We start from the raw sequence: 21,082 nt of genomic DNA, 5'->3' as shown, positions 1-21,082 counted from the left end.
TCATCAAAGTGCTCATTCTCAGAAAGTTTTATTCTTACAATTGGCAAAATTTAAATTAAAAGTAAGGTTAGGAAGGATAAAAAGGTACATTTAAAAGGACTGCTTAAAAATATTACACGACCCAACTTACCACAATGAGCTACTTTTTTACTAATCAGCTTCTCTATGAAAAAAATATTGTCAAATGGAGATTCATTAAGCACAGTAACAGTCAGCACAGGGGCGTGGCAAGGTCATTTATCATTGGGGGTAAAAATTTCTTGGAAAGGGCACTTGCACATCCCTGCTGAAATGTAGACACGGGTTTGTTTTTTTTGTTTTTCAAACAAATCAAACAGTGGGGGGCTGGTACCATCTGCCGATGGGGGCGTTGTTAAAAACCGACGATTATACGCACTAACGAACAAGATATGGCGCTTTTCAGGGCGACACCGTGCCGGGCTACATATCCGGTATCTATAGGAAACCTGCTTTGGGGAGTCAGGTTGGCGAAGCGGTACTTTCCTCGCCTTCCACCGCCTTCCACCGCTGTGACCCGGGTTCGAATTTCGCCTGGGCCAATATGTGGATTGGGTTTTCAGTCCCTGCCTGATTCCGTGGGTTTTCCCCAGAATATTCTTCTGGGCTTTTCCTCCCGCCTCTAAAACTGTAACTTCTTTTCATTGTCTTCTCTCAACAGGTTTCTTAAGCTTGCGAGCTACAGGGCCTAGGGCGCTTTTGAGGAATCCTTGGTTTCATTACCAGAAATGATTAATAATAATAATAATAATGATAATAGTAACACATGCGCGAAATTCAATAAAAGGAACTCGTATTGGCTGCGGGCACAAAAAAAAGACACGACTTTCTCTGAAAAAGGGCACTTGGTTAGAAAAATAAAGCACTTGTTCAAAAAAAGAGGCACTCTTTATAAGTATTGGGGGTAAACGCAGATGAAAAACGGCCATTTAAATGGAAAAGGGCAGTCTTTTCCAAATATTGCGGGGGGGGTAAATACCCCCTTAACCCCCCCCCCCCCCCCCCCCCCCGCCCACCCTATCACCAACTCCCACCCGGCTACGCCAATGCAGTAATTTCACCAACATTATGTCTGTCTTTGTAATACTTCAGAATGAACGATATAGCAATACAATTCAGAATTTATAAAACGACCTCGTATTCCTATTGAAAGTATATATCAAAAGGGGAAATTAACACTTTTAAACGTATATTGTCACATTTATTGCTTAGGAAGAAGGGATTTTTCTTAAAAATACGATACGTCTTCTTCCATTTCACCATTTATTTTAAATAACGGCCTAATGATATTCCGCGACTATGATAAATGCAGACCTATAACCACATTTAATTACATCAATACATATCGATTTGAATTTTAACCATCCTACTCAATAATTAATGTGAATACTAATTCAATAATTACAATAACAAACTAATAATATACATGCTAATTCAATAATTACAATAACAAACTAACAATATTCAAATAGAATACTAATTCAATAATTACAATAACAAACTAATGATATGCAATAACATACTGCATATACGTGTAATATCTTTTATGCGTGAATAAATTTTGTTTATGAATTTTTAAGCAAAGGTATTTTTTCTTCATGTACGATATGGCTTTGATCATCAAGACACCAAAGATTACGAAATACTAACTATCTCTTGTAAGGACTGTATTAAGTTTGGCATGAGTTGCCGTTAATACATTTAAATTTGCCACACAAAAAACACCCTTGACCCTTTCGAGATGGACAAGAAAGTACAAACTGAATATAGGTATACGGATGGAAAAAAGCATCACGGCAAAGACGTCTGTTCGGAAGTTGTAACCGAAAGATGTCTTAATACAAGGCGAGTCGGAATGATCTGGTCCCAAATTAATAAAATATTAAAAAATAATAACATTGATCAAAACAAGTGCAAGTGAGATATGTTACAGGCCCCATAACCTGGTATTTTGAACATTTATTGGTAAAAGTTGCATGTACACATGTATATCCATTGTACAATTTCTGAAGAAAAGTGCTTGCAAAGAACACACGCTGACCACGGTTTCATGACCAATGAAGTGTACAAAAACCTAGATTCCTTGAAGGAAAAACCAATTCCATGTGCAGACTGCAAAATAAGCCACTTCAATGGCATAACCCTTCACCCCAGCCACTAATTTGAAAAATTAAAAATTCCTGTGGAAGACAAGGAAACCAATATACTCAATTTGCTACCAAAAAAAATATGAACCTGGGTCCAGATCATTCTGACTCACCCTGTATATGCCTAGATCTACAATTGTGACTCTCCGTTCGTGGTATTATATTTCATCATTTACAAACCGGTCTCAGCAGCTGTGTTCTCGAATGTCGTAACGTCACCTTCGATTTCTTGAGTTTCTGCTTTACAACGACAGAACATTGCATAAAACCCCTCTCTGAAACCATCCAATCGCCACCAGTATATCAACGGATTGATCACAGTAGAGAGAGTGTACAGCACGTAACTCCCCCAAATACTTGCCAAGAAGATTCTATCCCGCCAAAGAGATTGATCGAAGAATACAATCACCCTTAGCGCGAATGCAGGAGCCCAAGAAACGAATGACGTCACAAGAATGAGAACAAACATGACCAGTAAACGACGAGTCTGCCTGACTCGGGTTTGATCGCGCTCCGCATTGGCACTGATGCCTGCCGCGGATGCAAGAGGTGGAGTATACTGTTTGATCTTACGGAAAGCCAGGTAATAAACAATCACTGTGATAACCCACACAATGTATCCTGCCAGTGAACCTCCAAAGTAGTGCACTGTATCCAAAACCCAATCTGGGACAGCATTGTACATCACTAAACCATACACGAAACTTGAACACCAACAAATCATACAAAGTCCGATCAGACGGCGCCCAGTCACCAGTGAATCGTAGCGAGCCGGTTGCATGAGGGACAAGGCCAGATAACGATTGATAGCAACGGCTAGAATAGTCAAAATTGAGACTATGTAAGCTCCGGTGAGAAGTCCGTCGAGAATGTTTGATGACCGCCAGGGATTTACTACGGCAAGGACGGAGAAGATCAAGTCAGCCAGCGCCAAGTTGAAGACGAAGACGTGGTATTTGTTGCGGAGCTTTTTAGTCCCAGCAAACACTGCAATCGCGAGGAGATTCTCGATTGCGGCCACGGCACAGATAGTGCTCATTGAATACTTCAGGATTTGGGTGACATCGACAGCCATTTCTTTCAGATATTATACTCTCTAAAATGGAAGATAACAGGCAGAATACGAACTCACTGTCAAAATAACCCAGTTAAACCCTCCTAGCTAGTGTAAAGATGTTTCTGTCTATTTGCCCACATGTCGAGTTAGTTGCCTTGTATCTGTGCAAAACGTTAGGTATTACAACTTACCAGCTTGATATCCGAATTCCTTGCGATTGTCATGAAAATCCTCTAGACAAACAACAAAACAACAAACAAATTAATAACTGGTTAAAAATAACATTAGCTTCATATTCTTTGTACCTAACACATTTTTCTATCAAAACATTATTGGTGCATCTGTTATTTTGTGTTGTAAACTCCATTAAATCTCAGCTAATTTATAATCAAACTAAAAACAAAGCTCTGTTTGGATCTAATTCTGCAAGCAAAAGGAAATGCAAAATAATATAGGCCTCAGCACTTCCAGTTATTTCCCTTTAGTTTAAAGAATCATAATAAAGAGATTTCTTGTTCGTTTATTGTAAATTTCAGTTTCAAAAGAAAGGGTGAAAAGCAGGCAAACCTAATATCAATTTCAGTTTGTACTTACTTCCACATAGACTCCAACAGCTTCCTTATATCTAGCGTCCGAAGGGTCAGTCTGAGTGATGGCCTTACGTGTAGGAATAATATCAACAGTCACCGTATGGTGACTCGTATACCATCACGAAGTTAAGTGTTGTCGAAACAAGACTGCAGAATTTCCAACAAAGTAGGTGAGTTTTAGTGCTTACGTGAGGGTGCATTTCTAAATAATTCTTTGTAGGCTTTATTACGATACACCACGCGAAGAAATCTCATCAATAAATTCATGACAATATTGCATGCATGTTGCATGAATTTGCATAGCGCTTCAAAAAATAATCGAAGGCCAAAATGCTTATAGGCCAGATGCATTGGAAATTTAAAAAAAGAAGGTAGAACTCGTCTGCGCCATATGTTTCATTTTCAAATGCACATTTTTCAGATTAAAAAGATATGTTGAAGATATTTTCATAATCTACCTGTACAAACTCTAGGTGGTGTATGGTGAGAACGGCATTGGAAATAACAAAGCATAAATTAAGAAATGGCGGCCATTTACAGACAAATGGTCAAAAACAGTTCGTCTACAAGCACGCACCCAAGTGTGTATTTGCCTGCAATCGGGGACCCCCTATTGTCCACTAACTTTTTAGGAAGACCCCCTAGATATTTTGTACACGATCGTAAATTGGGGACCTTCGAGAATTGGGGACCCTTTTGTCCTTCATTGTTCAATGTCCCCTATTAAATGCAAAAGAAACTCAAGTCTATTACAGACATGGTCCAGACAATAGACCCGGGTGCACAGAAAGTACAATAACGATGACAATATATCATGCGCGCATGTGGACAAACTGTTTGTTTGGCCATTTTTCTGCAAAATGGCTGCCAGTTTTTATAAAGCCTTTATTGTGAATGCCATTGTAGTGAGCGCGGAGTAGCGCCGTGGGGCTTGAGTCTCGTTGGGGGCGAGTTGACATACACACACACACACAGCGGAGATTAAGTTTCACCGGAGAATCACTGATTATTTATTCATTAATTAATGTTCATTCGTCTTCATTGGTTGCTCAGGGTCGAAGGGAAGGAGGTAGCCAGTCGCTGCACCAGGCTAAGCACGACAAACAGTAGCTTTCATCATGATTTCCAGTGGTATTCGGGGGATTTATCTCTGTATTTTCCCCAACTCGGAGACCATTCCTCTCATCTCTTCCCGTGACTGACACAGATTTCTATTCTTCTCGTTTTCACTAGTATAGTTCCGGAGCACTGCCCCGCGAAGCCTGTTTACCGCTGTCTGGGTTACCTCTCCCTTCTCTTAGAATAAACAGCTTTTGTATCACTCTAAAGAACCTTAGTAATATACAAAGAGTATACTTAACTACCAAATTATGTAAGATACAGTCTTTTATAAGCACCAAACAATCATTAATGAGGCCCTATATTATCTTACACGACACCGAATGCCAGTCTTTGCAGACATATCCCTGCGCTGCATGGATACACGTTCTATTTTTAGAATATTGTGCACACACCTGGGAGGCCAGCTTTTGGCAATTTAACGGTGAGTAGGCGAGCGCCCTCTGTTGGCCAAATTTGTGAATGATCAACAACAAATCACTATCATAAGTCATTTCTCCACAAACTCCCCTACTGAATTGATCTTCTCCTGGAGATCACCTTGATTTAAAGATTTATAAACGCTAACATTACTATAACAAGTTAAACACTAAATAAAACATTAAGAATAAAGCTTAATGCTTAAACAATGTGTCTGGTTCCTTTTGAATATTTACCAAAATTTACTTTCGAAAAATTTAACAAGCTGTCTGAGGGTTCTCTCGTATTGGGACATTCCCCATCGATTGAGGTGCACACCGTCCAGATTAAAACGTGGGTGCTTCAAACCACGGTGATGCCAGACCCACCAACGGTCCTCCTTAAGAGTTTCCGCTTCAAGCAGCTTGTTGAAGACCTCTGCCTTCTCATTAAATTCAGAGACAGATACTTGATTCTGCCTCATATTACCTGTACGTGGCAAGACAGGCAAAAACACCACTACACAAGGACTAATACCAAACCTTGGCAGATCCCGAACAAAGGAACAAAGTAAGTCAAACACATCCTTTGATGATACACCAACTGTACCCAAATCATTAGTCCCTAGATCAATTATCAAAATAGAGGGCTGTACTCTGGCAATCATACGGTAATAACGACAACGACTGGCATTAATGCGACTTAGTGTCAATCCTCCTTCCCCCAAACAAGAAAGAGGTACTCTTTTCCTCTCTAAATCTATATTTACTGTTGCTTCTCGCCTTCCTGAGAAACGCCTAACAAAACTGTGTCCAAATAACACAAATCCCATAATGGTAATGCTGCTAGAGGGTATCTCCCCCTCTTCAACTCGAGCTTCAAACAATTTGTCTATATAAATCATGCAATCTATAATCTTTAGATTTACATTCTTCTGGAACTGAATACATTTTGTAATTTCAAAACCCAACTGGTAATGCTTATTTACCAAGTGGTACATCATGTACATGCATACACCGGCCTGAGCCGCATGGACCATTTCCAAGTGAGAAGTAGAGCAAGGCGACCACATGGGGTCGGACTCACTCACAGGAAGACTGGATACCCCAAGTCTCTTCCACAGAGTATGTCCGAGTCCCATGCAGCCACAGGCTAAACCCTCACACCAAGACTATTTCAGAACAGAGCAGGGCAGCCTGTGTGGGTTTGAATGAACACCCTTAGTTCTTCTCCGTGATGTTCTCCGAGGTTGTTCGTGATCTAACTCTGAGACCCTATGGGGCTCCCCTACTTTATTATCCTGTACCCCTCGGTCAACTGCTGAGTTACTTGGTTCAGACTTGGTCACAATAAAGTCGTTTTCGGACTCATCACTACTCTCAAAGTCATCGCCAGACTCTGGATCTGCAAGTGGATCCACTCGTAAATATTTACGGTTGACCGTCTTCTCCGGTCCTCCATTAATTGGTCGAATGCGATATACATCCCCGTGGACATTCTGCCATGCCACTACATACGATTCTCTACAGTATGCGTCTTCTAGTTTGTGACGGCCCTTGAACGCGCATTTCCTTAAAAGAACTCGTGAACCCACTGGTAAAGGTGCCGCAGTAGCTCTGTTACTATGTGCGTTTTCGTTCTGACGTGCTCTTTTTTCTACCCTCTCTTTTACCAAGGCCCCTACTCTCTCAAGCAGCTCCGATTGTTCCCTGACAAAATTCTGTTCCCAATTACTATCTGTCCGACCCAAAATTTGGTCCAATGGAATCAATGGTTCCCTTCCGAACATTAATGTGTACGGGGTTACGCCGGTGGTGGAGTGAGGTGTGGAATTGTAAACAAAAACAAGGTGTGACAAAAAGTCAAGCCATCGTTTGCGCTCGTGTTCGCTGAATGACTTGATCAATCCAAACAAGGTTCTATTGAATCTTTCCGTCTGCCCATTTCCTTCCGGGTGATACGGCGTTGTTCGTGACTTTTTGATACCATACAATGTGCATAGTTCACGGACCAATTCCCCCTCAAAATTCCTACCCTGATCGCTATGCAATCTGTTTGGGATGCCGAATCTCGTAAACCAACTGTCTCTGAGCACCTTAGCGACAGTTTCGGCACATTGGTCCCTACATGGTACAGCTTGAGTATATTTCGTGTACACATCGGTCATAACAAGAATATCCTCGTATCCACCACGACCCCTGTCAATCTTAACAAAGTCAATGGCCAGTACTTCCAAGGGCCTGAAAGCTAATAAGTGACGCATCGGAACCTTCGGAATGGGTTCGGACACCTTCGCCGCCACACAACGTTCGCATTTCCGTATGTGAGCCCGCACATCTGCGGTCATGTTCGGCCAATAAACGCGCTTGCGCAAAAGTGAACTCGTTCGTGCAACCCCCTGATGACCCCAACCATCGTGGCAGCCTTCCATAGCCCTAGAGCGAATGGTGTCGGGCATAAGTATTTGAAATACCTCCCCAACCACAGGATCTTCAACCCTTCGACACAGGACACCGTCTCGTACCGCAAAGCGCGACCACTGCCACAACCAATGCTTCAACCCTGGTGGATCTTCCCGATCACCGTGTACTACTTCTCCCGGTGACCAACTCTGGTCCCAGCGTTCCCAAACAATACTCAACAATGGATCAGACCTTTGAAGAGCTAAAAGCTGCTCACTCGACCAGGACGGAAAAACTCCTGGTGGACCGGATTCTAACGGCTTATCCTTCGTGAACGCGCACTTGGAATTACATGCACCTACATGTAATGGAACTGAAGTTGAATGCGTCTTCGTTTGAAGAACAGCTTCAACTACCTCATGGGAGCAGTTTCTCGGATGCCGGCTTAAAGCATCCGCACAACGATTGCTGGCGCCTGACCGATACTTAATGTCAAAGCTGAACGCTGCAAGCTGTGCTGCCCATCTCATTTCACTGGCACCCAACTTAGCTGTGTTCAGGTGTGCCAACGGATTATTATCCGTTAAAACTGTGAATGTGCTGCCGATCAAATAGTCTCGAAATTTATCCACGACTGCCCACTTCAAGCCCAGCAACTCAAGCTTGAACGAACTGTAATCTGGGTATTTCGACTCTGCACCCCTTAAACCTCTACTCGCATAAGCGACAGGATGAAGCCTCCCCTCGTCATCGCGCTGCACCAAACAAGCACCCAGCCCCTTTAAGGAAGCATCAACTTCAAGCACAAAGGGTCGCGTAAAATCAGGATAGGCCAACACTGGGGCCTGCACTAACAATTGCTTCAGCTTCTCAAACGCAGCCTGCGCCTCTGAACCCCACTTAAACCCAGTGGTCGATCGAGGTTTACCCTTATTGACAGGAGGCAGCACAGCATGCAGCGGCGCAGCCACCTTGGCAAAACCTTCTACGAAACGACGATAATAGCTCGCCAGGCCTAGGAACGACCGAAGTTCCTCTGGCCCCTTTGGCACTGGCCAATCCTGAACACGTTGTATCTTATCGCTATCGACCGAGATTCCCTGTGCACTGACAACATGCCCGAGATAGTGCACCTCGCTGCGAAACAAGGAACACTTTTTGCCCTTAATTTTCAAGCCGAACTCTCCAAGCTTAGAGAAAACCTTGTCTAAGCGTTCCAAATGTTCTTCTACAGTAGAAGAAAACACTAATATATCATCTAGATATATCAGCAACTCTGATAAGTTCATGTCGCCCAAACACTGCTCCATTACCCTTTGAAACGTCCCTGGCGCATTTGCCAACCCGAACGACATTCGTGTGAATTCGTATAACCCAAAGGGAATGCGAAATGCTGTTTTCTCTACAGAACCAGGATCCATGGCAACCTGATGGTAGCCATGAGCTAAGTCGATCGCAGAGAAATACTTAGCACCCTGTAGAGCCTCTAGTGACTCCTCTATGCGCGGTAGAGGGAAGGCATCGCGAACAGTCTTCGCGTTTAACTTTCTGAAATCGATGCATAGACGCAACGAACCGTCCCGTTTTCTCACCAACACGACCGCACTTGCATAAGGACTCTCACTTCGTTTTATGATCCCCTGATCCAACAAGTTTTGCAAGAGGGTCTTCACCTCCTGGATACAGTGAGGTGAAATCCTCCTATAAGGTTCATTAACCGGAGTGTTATCCACCGTGTTAATTCTGTGAGGGATACGGTCGCAGTATCCAACATCAAACTCTCCTTTTGAGAACACGTGGTCATGCTTCTGTATGAGACGTGCAAGCTGCTCCTTCTCCTTACTACTTAAACTGCAAGCAGTAAGATCTAAACCTGGAGGCAAGAAATACTTGCTTTCATCTGAGAAGGTAAACTCTTCTCTTTGCTGTTCTGAGCCAGACTTAAATGTGTCTTCATTCAAGTTTCTCGGATTTTCAACCAGTACATGGTTGACTGACACACTCACACCGGATTGTGTCTGATTCAACTCGATACAATCGGAGATTGAAGTCTCAACCACCGTTGCGAGCTTCGAGTATGGTGGTATCACCATGGATTGTGTTCCCAAGTTTGCAATTACAACCGATACCGTTTTTCCGTTTGTGAGTTCACATGAGTCGTATACTTTAGCCGCTGCGCTCAAATTACATGTACTACTAGTTGCACCTTCTGACTGTACACCGAATTGTGTACTTTCCACCATCACAACTTTGTTCCTAAACACATGAACTGGTGCCCTAATGTGACAACTAACGGTCTTCACCTGCCGAGGTGGAATGGCTATTTCATGTCTACTAGTACGTGCAGCAACTTGGTTTACAACACTTGAATCTTTAGTCCCCCTGTCAGTCTGTTTACTTTGCCCTTTGGTAAGCCTATACCACTGGAGAGTCACATTCCAAGCTTCACTGTCACCTTGTCCTTGTTCTACAACAAGATCCTTTAACATTTCTAGAACATTACACCCCAAAATCAATGGACTGTTCCGACGATTTAGCAATCCACCGTCGCAGGAATCCTTTACCACTAAAAAATTAGCCTCAACGGTTTTGTTAAAAACAGTAAGCGGTACTTCTACATATCCGGTGATTGGAACCTCCAAACCACCCACACCAAACACTTCAAGGTAAGTACCCAGTGGTTTTATACCCCTTATTTTGTCGGCCAAATGTTCCTGATAAAATGTCTCACTCATTAGGGAGGTCTCTGCGCCTGTATCAAGAATACACGTGGCTGGCACTCCAGCCAGTGTAGCCTCAGCTCGAGGGCTTTCTTTAACTAACTTTGTTAGTAATTCGTCCGCAGACAACTTAGGCAACGCTCCCTCCCCAACAAGTGCATTACACGGCAAAGGCCCCTTGTGACTCTCCTCCACCACCCGGCCCACGGAAGTGGAGGCCTTTAGTTTAACGCAGGCTTAGATTGACTGTCGGGTGCTTTTGTGGCACCTGCTTGACCCGATTCCATGTTTTGGGTTCCAATTCTGTCAGAGTTTTGCTGGGAACGACATTGAGACTTGTAATGACCCGGCTTTCTACACTTATAACAAATCACTGACCGACCTGGGAACTGACTATTCCCCTGTGGACCGGCTTGTTCTGCCGCCTGTGTGCGCAGCATGCACTGCATCAAGAACGTAATTTGTTCCTGCTGCTTGCTCATTTGACCTAGCATATCCTGCATGCATTTTAACATGTCAGACTGTTGCTGTTGCAACTTAGGGTCTACACCCGCTGATAATGTATCGACCTTAACACCTATATCAAACGACCTATCTACACTATCATCATTGACCGGACAATCTACATCTACATGGCGCACATGACTGTGTTTAGCCTTGGTAGCGACTTCGAAATCTTTGAACAATTCCAGTGCGGCATCTCTGAAATGGTTAAAGGTTTGGCCAGAGTTAGACAGCTGCAATCTCTTCAGCTCAAATCGTGCGCTTTGTCCGCGCGCTCCTGCCACAAACTGATTGATAAGAGTTTTGTCCTTCAGTTTTCCTAAGGAATCTCTCTCATCTTGGGGAGCTATGCGCAAAATTCTCTCATACATCCTAATTAAGGCACGGGAGAAATCCATCAGGGACTCATCTTCTAATTGCCCTCTTTCAAAGAAAACCTTCTGAAGGGACTGTAGTGTCTCCCCTCCCCCAAACTGGTTATAAAGCAGTTTAATCAAGAGCGAGTGATTGGATTTAACATCTTCCCTACTTTTTACTTCTACTCGCGCAGGTCCAGCCAAATGATCAACTATCACTTGAGCCTTCCCCTTCTCTGGGATGTTGCACCGCCTACAGTAAATATCAACTTCCTCTAACCACTCCTTCAGAGTCGGGTCTCCTGCCCTCACTGGCTTTCCCTTAAACCGCTCAAGTTTGATCGGTCGTTCCCTGGTGGTACTATTCTGTTTTAACGCGTTCGCTAGTTCCGAGACTAACTGAGTCATTAAACTCGCCTCCGTTGCCATAGTTGTCTGAACTATCCTAGCTACACACACGCGCAAGTCCACAGCGCACACAAAATCAAGTATCAAAGCCAGAAAGGACCCCCCCCAAAAAAAATTAATGGGAAACTACCAAGCCCACACAGACTGCCACGCAACAACTGTCTGAACTACACAATTACTGGCCCCTTAACCGTGTATGCATGCACATAACCTTGAATGAATTTACCCCACATTCAAACAGTACCCGCTAATACACAATTCCCATGAAATTAAACGCACACACTAAGAAAATCAATGTCAATTGGGCCTAATTAACAATGAACAATACCGCTATTAAACAGTTCATTGTCGACTCCGTCTCCGGTGCATTTCTCCACTTCAACACAACTCCTCCGGGTAGAACCACTGATGCTTGAATAGCCCGTCTGCACCGTCGCTCATCAACACCGTTGGACCATGCATCCGACGCGATCTCCGGCTGCACACCGTGTCGCTCCTGGACTCGCTCCCCGTCACACACCCACAGCGTGCGGTCGCACGCCCGATGACTGTGGCGAAATCTTCAACTTTTGATCGAGTCCCAGTCGTCTGCACTCACCAAACACGGCCAAGAGAACCAGTCCGATGGCTTGATGATGACCCCGCAGCATCTGCAAAACTATAGTCCCGCCGAAGAATAACTACAAACACCCCATCCGTGTTACCAATTTGTAGTGAGCGCGGAGTAGCGCCGTGGGGCTTGAGTCTCGTTGGGGGCGAGTTGACATACACACACACACACAGCGGAGATTAAGTTTCACCGGAGAATCACTGATTATTTATTCATTAATTAATGTTCATTCGTCTTCATTGGTTGCTCAGGGTCGAAGGGAAGGAGGTAGCCAGTCGCTGCACCAGGCTAAGCACGACAAACAGTAGCTTTCATCATGATTTCCAGTGGTATTCGGGGGATTTATCTCTGTATTTTCCCCAACTCGGAGACCATTCCTCTCATCTCTTCCCGTGACTGACACAGATTTCTATTCTTCTCGTTTTCACTAGTATAGTTCCGGAGCACTGCCCCGCGAAGCCTGTTTACCGCTGTCTGGGTTACCTCTCCCTTCTCTTAGAATAAACAGCTTTTGTATCACTCTAAAGAACCTTAGTAATATACAAAGAGTATACTTAACTACCAAATTATGTAAGATACAGTCTTTTATAAGCACCAAACAATCATTAATGAGGCCCTATATTATCTTACACGACACCGAATGCCAGTCTTTGCAGACATATCCCTGCGCTGCATGGATACACGTTCTATTTTTAGAATATTGTGCACACACCTGGGAGGCCAGCTTTTGGCAACTTAACGGTGAGTAGGCGAGCGCCCTCTGTTGGCCAAATTTGTGAATGATCAACAACAAATCACTATCATAAGTCATTTCTCCACACCATTTTCACCACATACTACCAATATCTTGTAGTTTATTTAGGAATAACATAGTTTTGACAGTTAAGTCTCCCCAATTTTGAGAAATATGCATCTGAAAACGTGTAAACTTTTTGGACCATATTTGAAGATCCCCCTACCCCCCCCCCCCCCCAAACCGGCGGCAATTTTTGTTTTACCTTGAGGCGGGTGCTTACTGTTAAGTAGTCCCGTATTTACCCGCCCAGATCGGAGGGGAGCTGCATAGTTGAGCTTTGTATCAACTGCTTCCACCTCTGACGGTTGTGAGCAATGGCCTCGGTTGTAGCAAAGCTTTCACCGGTCCATTCGGCAATGTTGTCTGTTCACTTTTTCCTCTGTCTGCCCCGTCTCCTCTTTCCCTGTACTATTTTTTGGAGGATGGTCTTTGACAGTCCGTTCGCTATCGTTACCACCTCAGTTTTCTTTTCTTCATCATGGTCAGTATATCTTTACCGGCTGTCATGTTGTCTGATGGTTCTGCGGACTTCCTCATTTGTAATGTGGTCCGTGTAACATAATATACCAAGAATTCTTCTAAAGCATCTCAATTCCACTGCTTGGATCTTCTTTTGCAGTACTGATGCCAGGTCCATGACTCACATGCATATAGGAAGTTGGAGAGGACAAGTGCATGCAGGAGCTTCAGCTTGGATTTGAGAGCAATGTTCTTGTCTCTCGAGATTGGTCTGATTTTCGCTGTTGCTGTTGTTTGTGCGGCTCTTGAGAGGATTTCAGTCTTCAATAATTGAGCCCTCCTCAATGACGATGGTTCCGAGGTACTTGAACTGTTTCACCGTCTCTAGCTCTTGTCCTCTGACTGTTATCTTTCTCGCGATTGGCTTTGTGCTGTTTATCACCAGCTTTGTTTTTTTTTTTCAGCACTAATCTCCATGCTGTATGTTTCTTCCAGACAAATACAGTTTACTAGGTCGGCAAGTTCTTCATTATCAGCCAATCCGTCAATATCATAGGCAAAACGAAGATTTGTGATGATCCTACCTCCAATGCTTACTGAGCAGGCACGATACCCAGGGCATCTGTCATAATACGTGCCAGAAAAAAATGTTGAACAGTGTGGGTGACAGGAGGCAGCCCTGACGGACCCCAACAGATGTATAGAACCAGTCGGCCACTGTGCCTTGAAGAAGTACCGCACTGCTAACCTCGGCGAACAGTTGCCTGCTAATTTCGATCAGCTTCTGTCCCATGTTGTGGCCCGGAGCGTGTCATGCCACATTCTGTCGAACGCCGCCTTAAAATCAATGAAGACATGGTATATGCCTTGCTGATATTGACTGTATTTTTCGCACAGAACCCGTACATTGAATATTTGTTTAGTGATACTTCTTCCACTGCAAAAGCCGCGCTCCTCTGCGATAACTTTCTCAGCCTGCAGTTTCTGCCTGTTCAAGATGATATTCAGCATCACCTTGCTTGCGTGGCTGATTCAGACTAATAGTACTATAATTTTGGCATTGTCGTAAAATATGATGATAAGTGACTGTGTCCAAGGTGTTGGCCACTCTCCAGTCTGCCAGATTTTGTTGCAAATTTTGGTGAGGACGTCTCACTGATTCTCCTCCTTTTGTTATTAGTTCAGCAGGGATTTTGTCTACTCCTGCATCTTTCCTATTCTTTAGCGATTAGATAGCCGCTTCATCCTCCTCACGTAGAACTGGGCAGTCGTCACTGTTTGACGATTCCTGATCTGTGAGCACGCTAGGATCTCAATGTAGCCGGTAGTTGTATAGGTCTGACAGTACTCCGTCCATCGATCAATGATTTCCTTCTCTTCCATGAGACAGTTTCCTTCTTTGTCGTGGAAGGCGCTGACTCCTGTGTGCCTCTGCTTGAGGTCCTTCACAACTTGGAGGGCTCGACTATAGCTACTGTTGTTCTTGTTGAGGCTGTCTTCGATGTCCATGCACTGTTTAGCAACCCAGTATTCTTTAGCCCTGTACATGTTTTTCCCGATCTTTTTGTTGATCTCTTTGTCTGCTACGTACTGCTCCTGTTGTTATGTTCTTGTTTTTTTCTTTAGATCTCTCCTTTTGTCACACATCTCAAGAATCTGCTCTGTCACCCAGGGTTGCGTTTTCCAGCGGTGTTTTCCTATGATCTTATCTGCTGTTTCTGTCATCACTGCATTGAACTTGGCGTCGTGATGCTTTATGTTCACCAAGAGTTCCTGTTGTTCTTGTTGACAAGGAATCCAACGCCAATTAGTGTACGTGTTTGTCAAGTTCTCCACTGAGCACAGTCCATATGACCTTAATAATGTAAGATTCTTCCATCTGACTTCACAGAGTCCCACAATTTGCCAGGACCTGGTGTCCCTCGCCAGCTCATACGTCAGTTCTAGCAGTTTTTCCGCCTGAGAAAGTGTTCTCGCATGTGGCAATTATAATGTTATCCCTCCCACGGACCTTCTGTGATGAGGTTGAATCAGTAGCATATTAACTGTCACCTCCGCCCTAATGTGCGACGGAAGGCGCGGTCCTTGTTAACCCGGGCGACGATCGATCCGGTACGTGTTTAATGTTTTGCTTATCGTCATGCAGTGTGTCTTGGGCAGAGTTAGCCTGGCGGTGCCCATACCATCCCTCTCCAGGCTTGATCACAGCCGACTTCCTCCAACTATATATGGGTCGCTCTGCATGGTCACGAACACGCCGGTTCAAAGCCATGATAAGGTTCTTCCATGAACTTGTGTCCCTGCCCGGTAAATTCATCGAGGAAATCTTTCGTCCAGTAGTGCCGAATTGCCCCCCCCCCCCCCCTCGCGTGATATAGCCCGCCAGCTGAAGCGGTTTACCGGGGTGTGGCGCTTGGAGCCATCACATGAGAGGTTTATAGGAAGTCTAGTGATATGCCGGTCCACCGTGTACAGGGTACGTGCAGCTGCCAGCGCCAGACATCAAAGGTGCTACCTCTACCCAGAACCCCCTACAGCCAGGCAGAGTAGGCAGGTAAAGCAAAAATATATGAATTATTCATTACACCGGGCTGAGCTTACATGACCTTAGCCTTGACCAAGGCTATCAGCTTGTTCCCATACGAACTTGTTCCCGCTACCGCACACCGCGCCGCGACACAATCACTAGTTGTACTATACCGTTAGCCTCAACGACCCTTGCGTGTGCTTTGTGTGCATGTACGTACGCCCCACACACACTTCCGCAAACAGCCGTACGTACAGCAAGTCGAGGCGGAAGATAGCCTTGACGCAACCGTGGCGAATTCTTATGTGTTTCTTTATAGTTTCGACCGAAATCGGCCGAAAATTTCTGATGCGCATATATTACACGATATCCAATCAAAGCCCGTAAACTTTGTCCCGCGATATACATAGTGTTGCGTTCCCGCAAATTACGTAGTTTACTTCTTTCCCAACCAGTCCATTCCACTCCGTGCACAGCGTAATGCTTGCAGCGATCCTGTGTGCCCTCACACAGCGCGAAGCTTTACCACGAAGTCTTAGACACACGTTTAAGTGTGCAGCACATTGTACAGTACGCTATTGTATAGCGCGCAATGCATGTAGCACTCACTGCTATTGAACATGTACCGCCATGGGACATGTACTTAGGACTTAGCCATTTTCCCTCCACCTTTCCCCGGAGTCGATGCGAATTCCCCTCACACACCTTACCTCGCATCCGACCCACATTGACCCCAAGCATTTAGCGAATGTGGCTCGCTAAAACCTACCCGTGTATTCACCCCTTAGTGACCCCGTACACCACAGCGAGTGTGTCCCGCTAACCCACTGGCCGAGACCTACGGTAGCTAGAGGTCAGGTTACGTCCTTCGTCTCATAGTTTTCTCCATAGCATTAGTGTGTAGATTCTTACCTAGTCTAGAGACTAAGTCTTGTACACAAACCTATGTACCGAGAAGTTATTCCCTTTCCCTTTTCCTTGAGGATCAGTTCCCCGTAAGGCTCCCACGAGTGATCCTACTTCGCCCGCTAACCACTGCTCTCGGACTTTCTCCCACTAGAATGTCTAAGTCAGTCGTGTACAATTCTCCCATAGAGAACTTTCCCCATGCCTTTGTACACGGATGCATTATTCATAACTACCAGAATCCAATGCTCCCATTGGCTAAGACGCGCCCCCAAAAGTCTATAAAGCGCGTAGAAATGGCAGTTCTGGTCATTGTTGTACTGGGCTCTCACCCAGTAGGTTCTTGAGCTGAGCTCTGACCTACACAGAGCTCCCGCACGTATGATGCGTTAGATTGTTGCTCTGGGCTCTGACCCCGACAGAGTTCCTGACATGTACACATGTACGCCTTAACTTTACATTGTATATAGTGCGCCCTCTATTCAGCTGAGATGTAAATAATCCCGAATAAAGTACTAGAGTGTGTGTGTAAGATATTTGTATCTGACTCTTTATTTGATAATGTCTCTCACCCCAGAGAGACGTTACACTGGTGGCAAGCGCTGGGATACGAACTTACACACACCATCGCACACTACCATGACTTTTAATTAAGTCACTTCATGTACCCCTCCACTGAACGGATCTCCCAGCTTTAGACTCTGACTTTCTGCTTGTCAATATCAGCAGCCAACATGCCTGCCAAGCGAAAATCTCGCAGGTTACAGCCGTTGTATGATGATGATGACACCAACCTGTATTCAAGTCTACAGGAAGAGAGTGCAGAACTTCAAGAACTTAAAAAACAGTTCGAACTTTTCAAGCTTCGTTCAGTGGAGGCGGAGAAAGAGCTGAAACAACTCCGAGCAACTGCTGCATTACAGAGCCCATCAACGGCTGAGCAGACGGATGCCAATGTTTCAGCGAAATCGCCCAAGGACTCACAGCCAGTGATGTCCGCTCCCAGTACTGCCCCTTCCACCGTTCCACAAGCTGACGCCCCTAAACCAACAGCAGCAGAGCAAGCAGAGCCCCGTCCTCTCCGAACCCAGCCGAGTCATAAGCTGGATGTTCCTCTCCCTCGCCAAGGAGAATTTGACGGCACGAAGTCATGGGAAGGCTTCGTCCGACCTCTGATGGGTCTCGCCGAGGCTTGCGGCTGGTCCGAGGAAGAAAAGCGCTTCCGACTTGTCAGCAGTCTACGTGGAAAGGCGGCCGAGTACGTGTACCAGCAACTGGATCCCGAAGCAATCAAGTCGTCCGACACCCTGGTGAAGGAGCTTGGTAAACGATTTGGCGAACGACAATTGCCAAATTACTACATCGCTCAGCTAGAAGCGAGGAGACATCAGCCGAAGGAGAAGCTGGCGGAGTTTGTAGCCGACATTCGCCGCCTCGTCTTTCGTGGCTACCCTACGGCAGATCCAGTTACCAGAGAGAGCATCGCCCTTCGCCATTTTCTGAAGGGCCTCCCCGACCAACAGATGGCAGTTTCCGTTGGCATGACGAATCCCAAGTCCCTTGAGGAGGCAACAACGGCGGTGGAAAACTTCCTGAGCCTCCGTGACACCACAAGCTCGGGAAAATCACATCGTGTGAACACCGTACAGGCAGCATCTGAGGCTGATCCCGGGTTCGTCAACCAAAAGCAGTTTAAACAGTTCCAAGACAACCTCGACCGACGGTTAAACGGAATTGTCAAACTGATCAAAGATAAGCCCGCCTACAAGCAGAAATCCGCCAAGCCTGCTGAAGCCAAGAAACAGCAGATGGATGTTACTTGTTTCAAATGTGGCAAGCCCGGCCACTTTGCAAACAAGTGCCCCGACTTAGCGGCCAAGGAGGTCGTCGTCATACAGACGGAAAACTAACGCGGACCGTGCCGTCCGGCCTGGCACCGGTCCGTCCCAATGAACAGAACACTATCCGAATGGGTAGACAGCAATTTCAAGGCATGTCTGCATTTTTGCGAGTGCAGATATGCGACCAAGACAGCGAACTTTTAGTCGACACCGGAGCGGCGGTGACCATCATTTCTTCAGCACTTTTCAGCCAGATCCCTGCTGAAAAACGCCCTGAACTCAAACCCCCGTGCAAAAGCACAAAATTAGAAACTGCAAACAAGGAACTCATTGACATTGAAGGTGTTGCCACAATCGACATGATGATTGGTGAACAGCACTTCCAATGGGATGCATTTGTCGCCCCCATCAGCGATGAAGGAATCCTTGGCTATGACTTTCTATACCACTATGATTGCATATTGGAGGCACGTAACGGCATACGAATTGCCGGTAACTGGGTTCAGTGGACAGTCCAAGGAGCCCCTCCCCGTGTAGTTAAGATCGCACTGAAGCAGAACACTACAATTCCAGCATGCAGCGAGTGGGTAGCAGAGGGCATAGCTGATCATCACAAACTGAGTTCCATGTATGCAGTCGTTGAACCTGCCAACCTTCGTCACAATGTTGTGGTTGGCAGTTCACTCATTGATCCCCGCCGAGAAGACATCGGCATACCTGTCCGACTTGTGAACACTTCACCCGAGAACATTGAACTTCAGGCAGGTACAACGCTTGGATATCTGCATGAAGTTGATGCGGTTGAACTCATAGCCGAGCAGGAAAACTGTGAAACCGATCACCTCTATCGAGTAATGCGAGTGTGCAGAGAGCATGCCCGCCCAACGTCATACGCAGTCAACCCAGTCAGTCCCGCCGTCCCCGACACCCCAAATCCTTCTGACAAGTGGTCAGAAAACCTACAGAAACTGTACGAGAGGAGTTGTGAAAACCTGTCCCCACACCAGCAGAAGGCATTGTGTGAACTTTTGGCCAGCCACGAGAACACTTTCGCCAAATCCGCGGAGGATTTGGGAAAAACGTCAATAGTGCAGCACACTATTGACACCGGCGACGCACGCCCCATACGACAGCCTCCCCGCCGTCCCCCCAAGGCATTTCAGGGCGAGGAGGAGAAAGTTCTCGAGAGCCAACTCAAGGCGGGTGTGATCCGCGAGTCAACATCCCCCTGGGCATCACCAATGGTTTTTGTTAGGAAAAAGGACGGCACAACTCGTCCGTGTGTCGACTATCGTAAGCTGAACGATGTTACGCGCCGTGACGCGTATCCCCTACCCCGTGTTGATGACTGCCTAGATTGCCTGAGTGGGGCAAAAATCTTCAGCACTCTCGATCTGCAGTCGGGCTACTGGCAGATTGAAGTGAAGAAGGAAGACCGTCCCAAAACCGCGTTCGTAACCCGAAGTGGACTGTACGAGTACGTGACCATGCCTTTTGGGTTATGCAACGCACCCAGTACCTTTGAGCGCTGTATGGAGCTAGTACTCAAAGGTTTGCAATGGCGAACACTGCTGATATATCTAGACGATATCATCATCCTGTCATCAACATTTTCCGAGCATATTGAGCGTCTTGGTGAAGTCCTACGCCGACTAGGGAATGCTGGACTGAAGCTGAAACCGAGCAAGTGCGAACTCTTCCAGACGGAAGTTCTGTTCCTCGGTCACATCATCACACCAGATGGTGTCAAACCAGACCCTAGTAAAGTTTCTGCTGTGCAGAACTGGCCCACCCCCAAGAACATAACTGAAGTACGCTCTTTCCTGGGACTATGTTCTTACTACCGTAGGTTCATAGCCCAATTCGCCACGATAGCCAGCCCCTTACATCGTCTGTTAGAGGCCGGACAGACGTTTAAGTGGACTCATGACTGTCAAGCGGCTTTTGAGAAATTAAAGGCCGCCCTCACCGGCAACGAAGTCATGTCATACCCCAATGATGATGGGTTATTCATCATTGATACCGATGCTTCAGATAGTGGCATCGGTGCTACTCTATCGCAACTCCAGTGGTGTGATCGGACCCAGAGGGAGGAAGAACGGCCGATAGCATATGCTAGTCGGTCGATGACAAAGCCGCAGCGTCGCTACTGCACCACGAGGAGAGAGCTCCTCGCAATCGTCACCTTCCTTCAGTACTTCCGACACTACCTACTGGGCAAAC

At 45.8% G+C, this 21,082-nt stretch overlaps 1 protein-coding gene across 1 annotated transcript; it reads right to left on the bottom strand.

Annotated features, from left to right (window-relative positions):
* Positions 1 to 1,057: 1,057 nt before the first annotated feature.
* On the bottom strand, positions 1,058 to 4,289 carry LOC119722038 (adenosine receptor A2b-like). Its single transcript, XM_038192027.1, has 3 exons — positions 3,817 to 4,289; positions 3,414 to 3,455; positions 1,058 to 3,261 (listed from the first exon to the last, which is right to left on the bottom strand). The coding sequence occupies exon 3, from the start codon at positions 3,238 to 3,240 to the stop codon at positions 2,338 to 2,340; it is 903 nt and encodes a 300-aa protein (XP_038047955.1). The 5' UTR covers positions 3,241 to 3,261; positions 3,414 to 3,455; positions 3,817 to 4,289; the 3' UTR covers positions 1,058 to 2,337.
* Positions 4,290 to 21,082: the final 16,793 nt, after the last annotated feature.

The sequence above is a fragment of the Patiria miniata genome, unplaced genomic scaffold (genome assembly GCF_015706575.1).
Source record: "Patiria miniata isolate m_02_andy unplaced genomic scaffold, ASM1570657v1 HiC_scaffold_14, whole genome shotgun sequence".
In the NCBI taxonomy this organism is placed as follows: Eukaryota; Metazoa; Echinodermata; class Asteroidea; order Valvatida; family Asterinidae; genus Patiria; species Patiria miniata.
This window is presented reverse-complemented; position numbering and strand designations above follow the sequence as displayed.

Coding starts and splice junctions, on each gene's coding strand:
- LOC119722038 (XM_038192027.1), bottom strand. CDS start 3,240: ATGGCTGTCGATGTCACCCAAATCCTGAAGTATTCAATGAGCACTATC.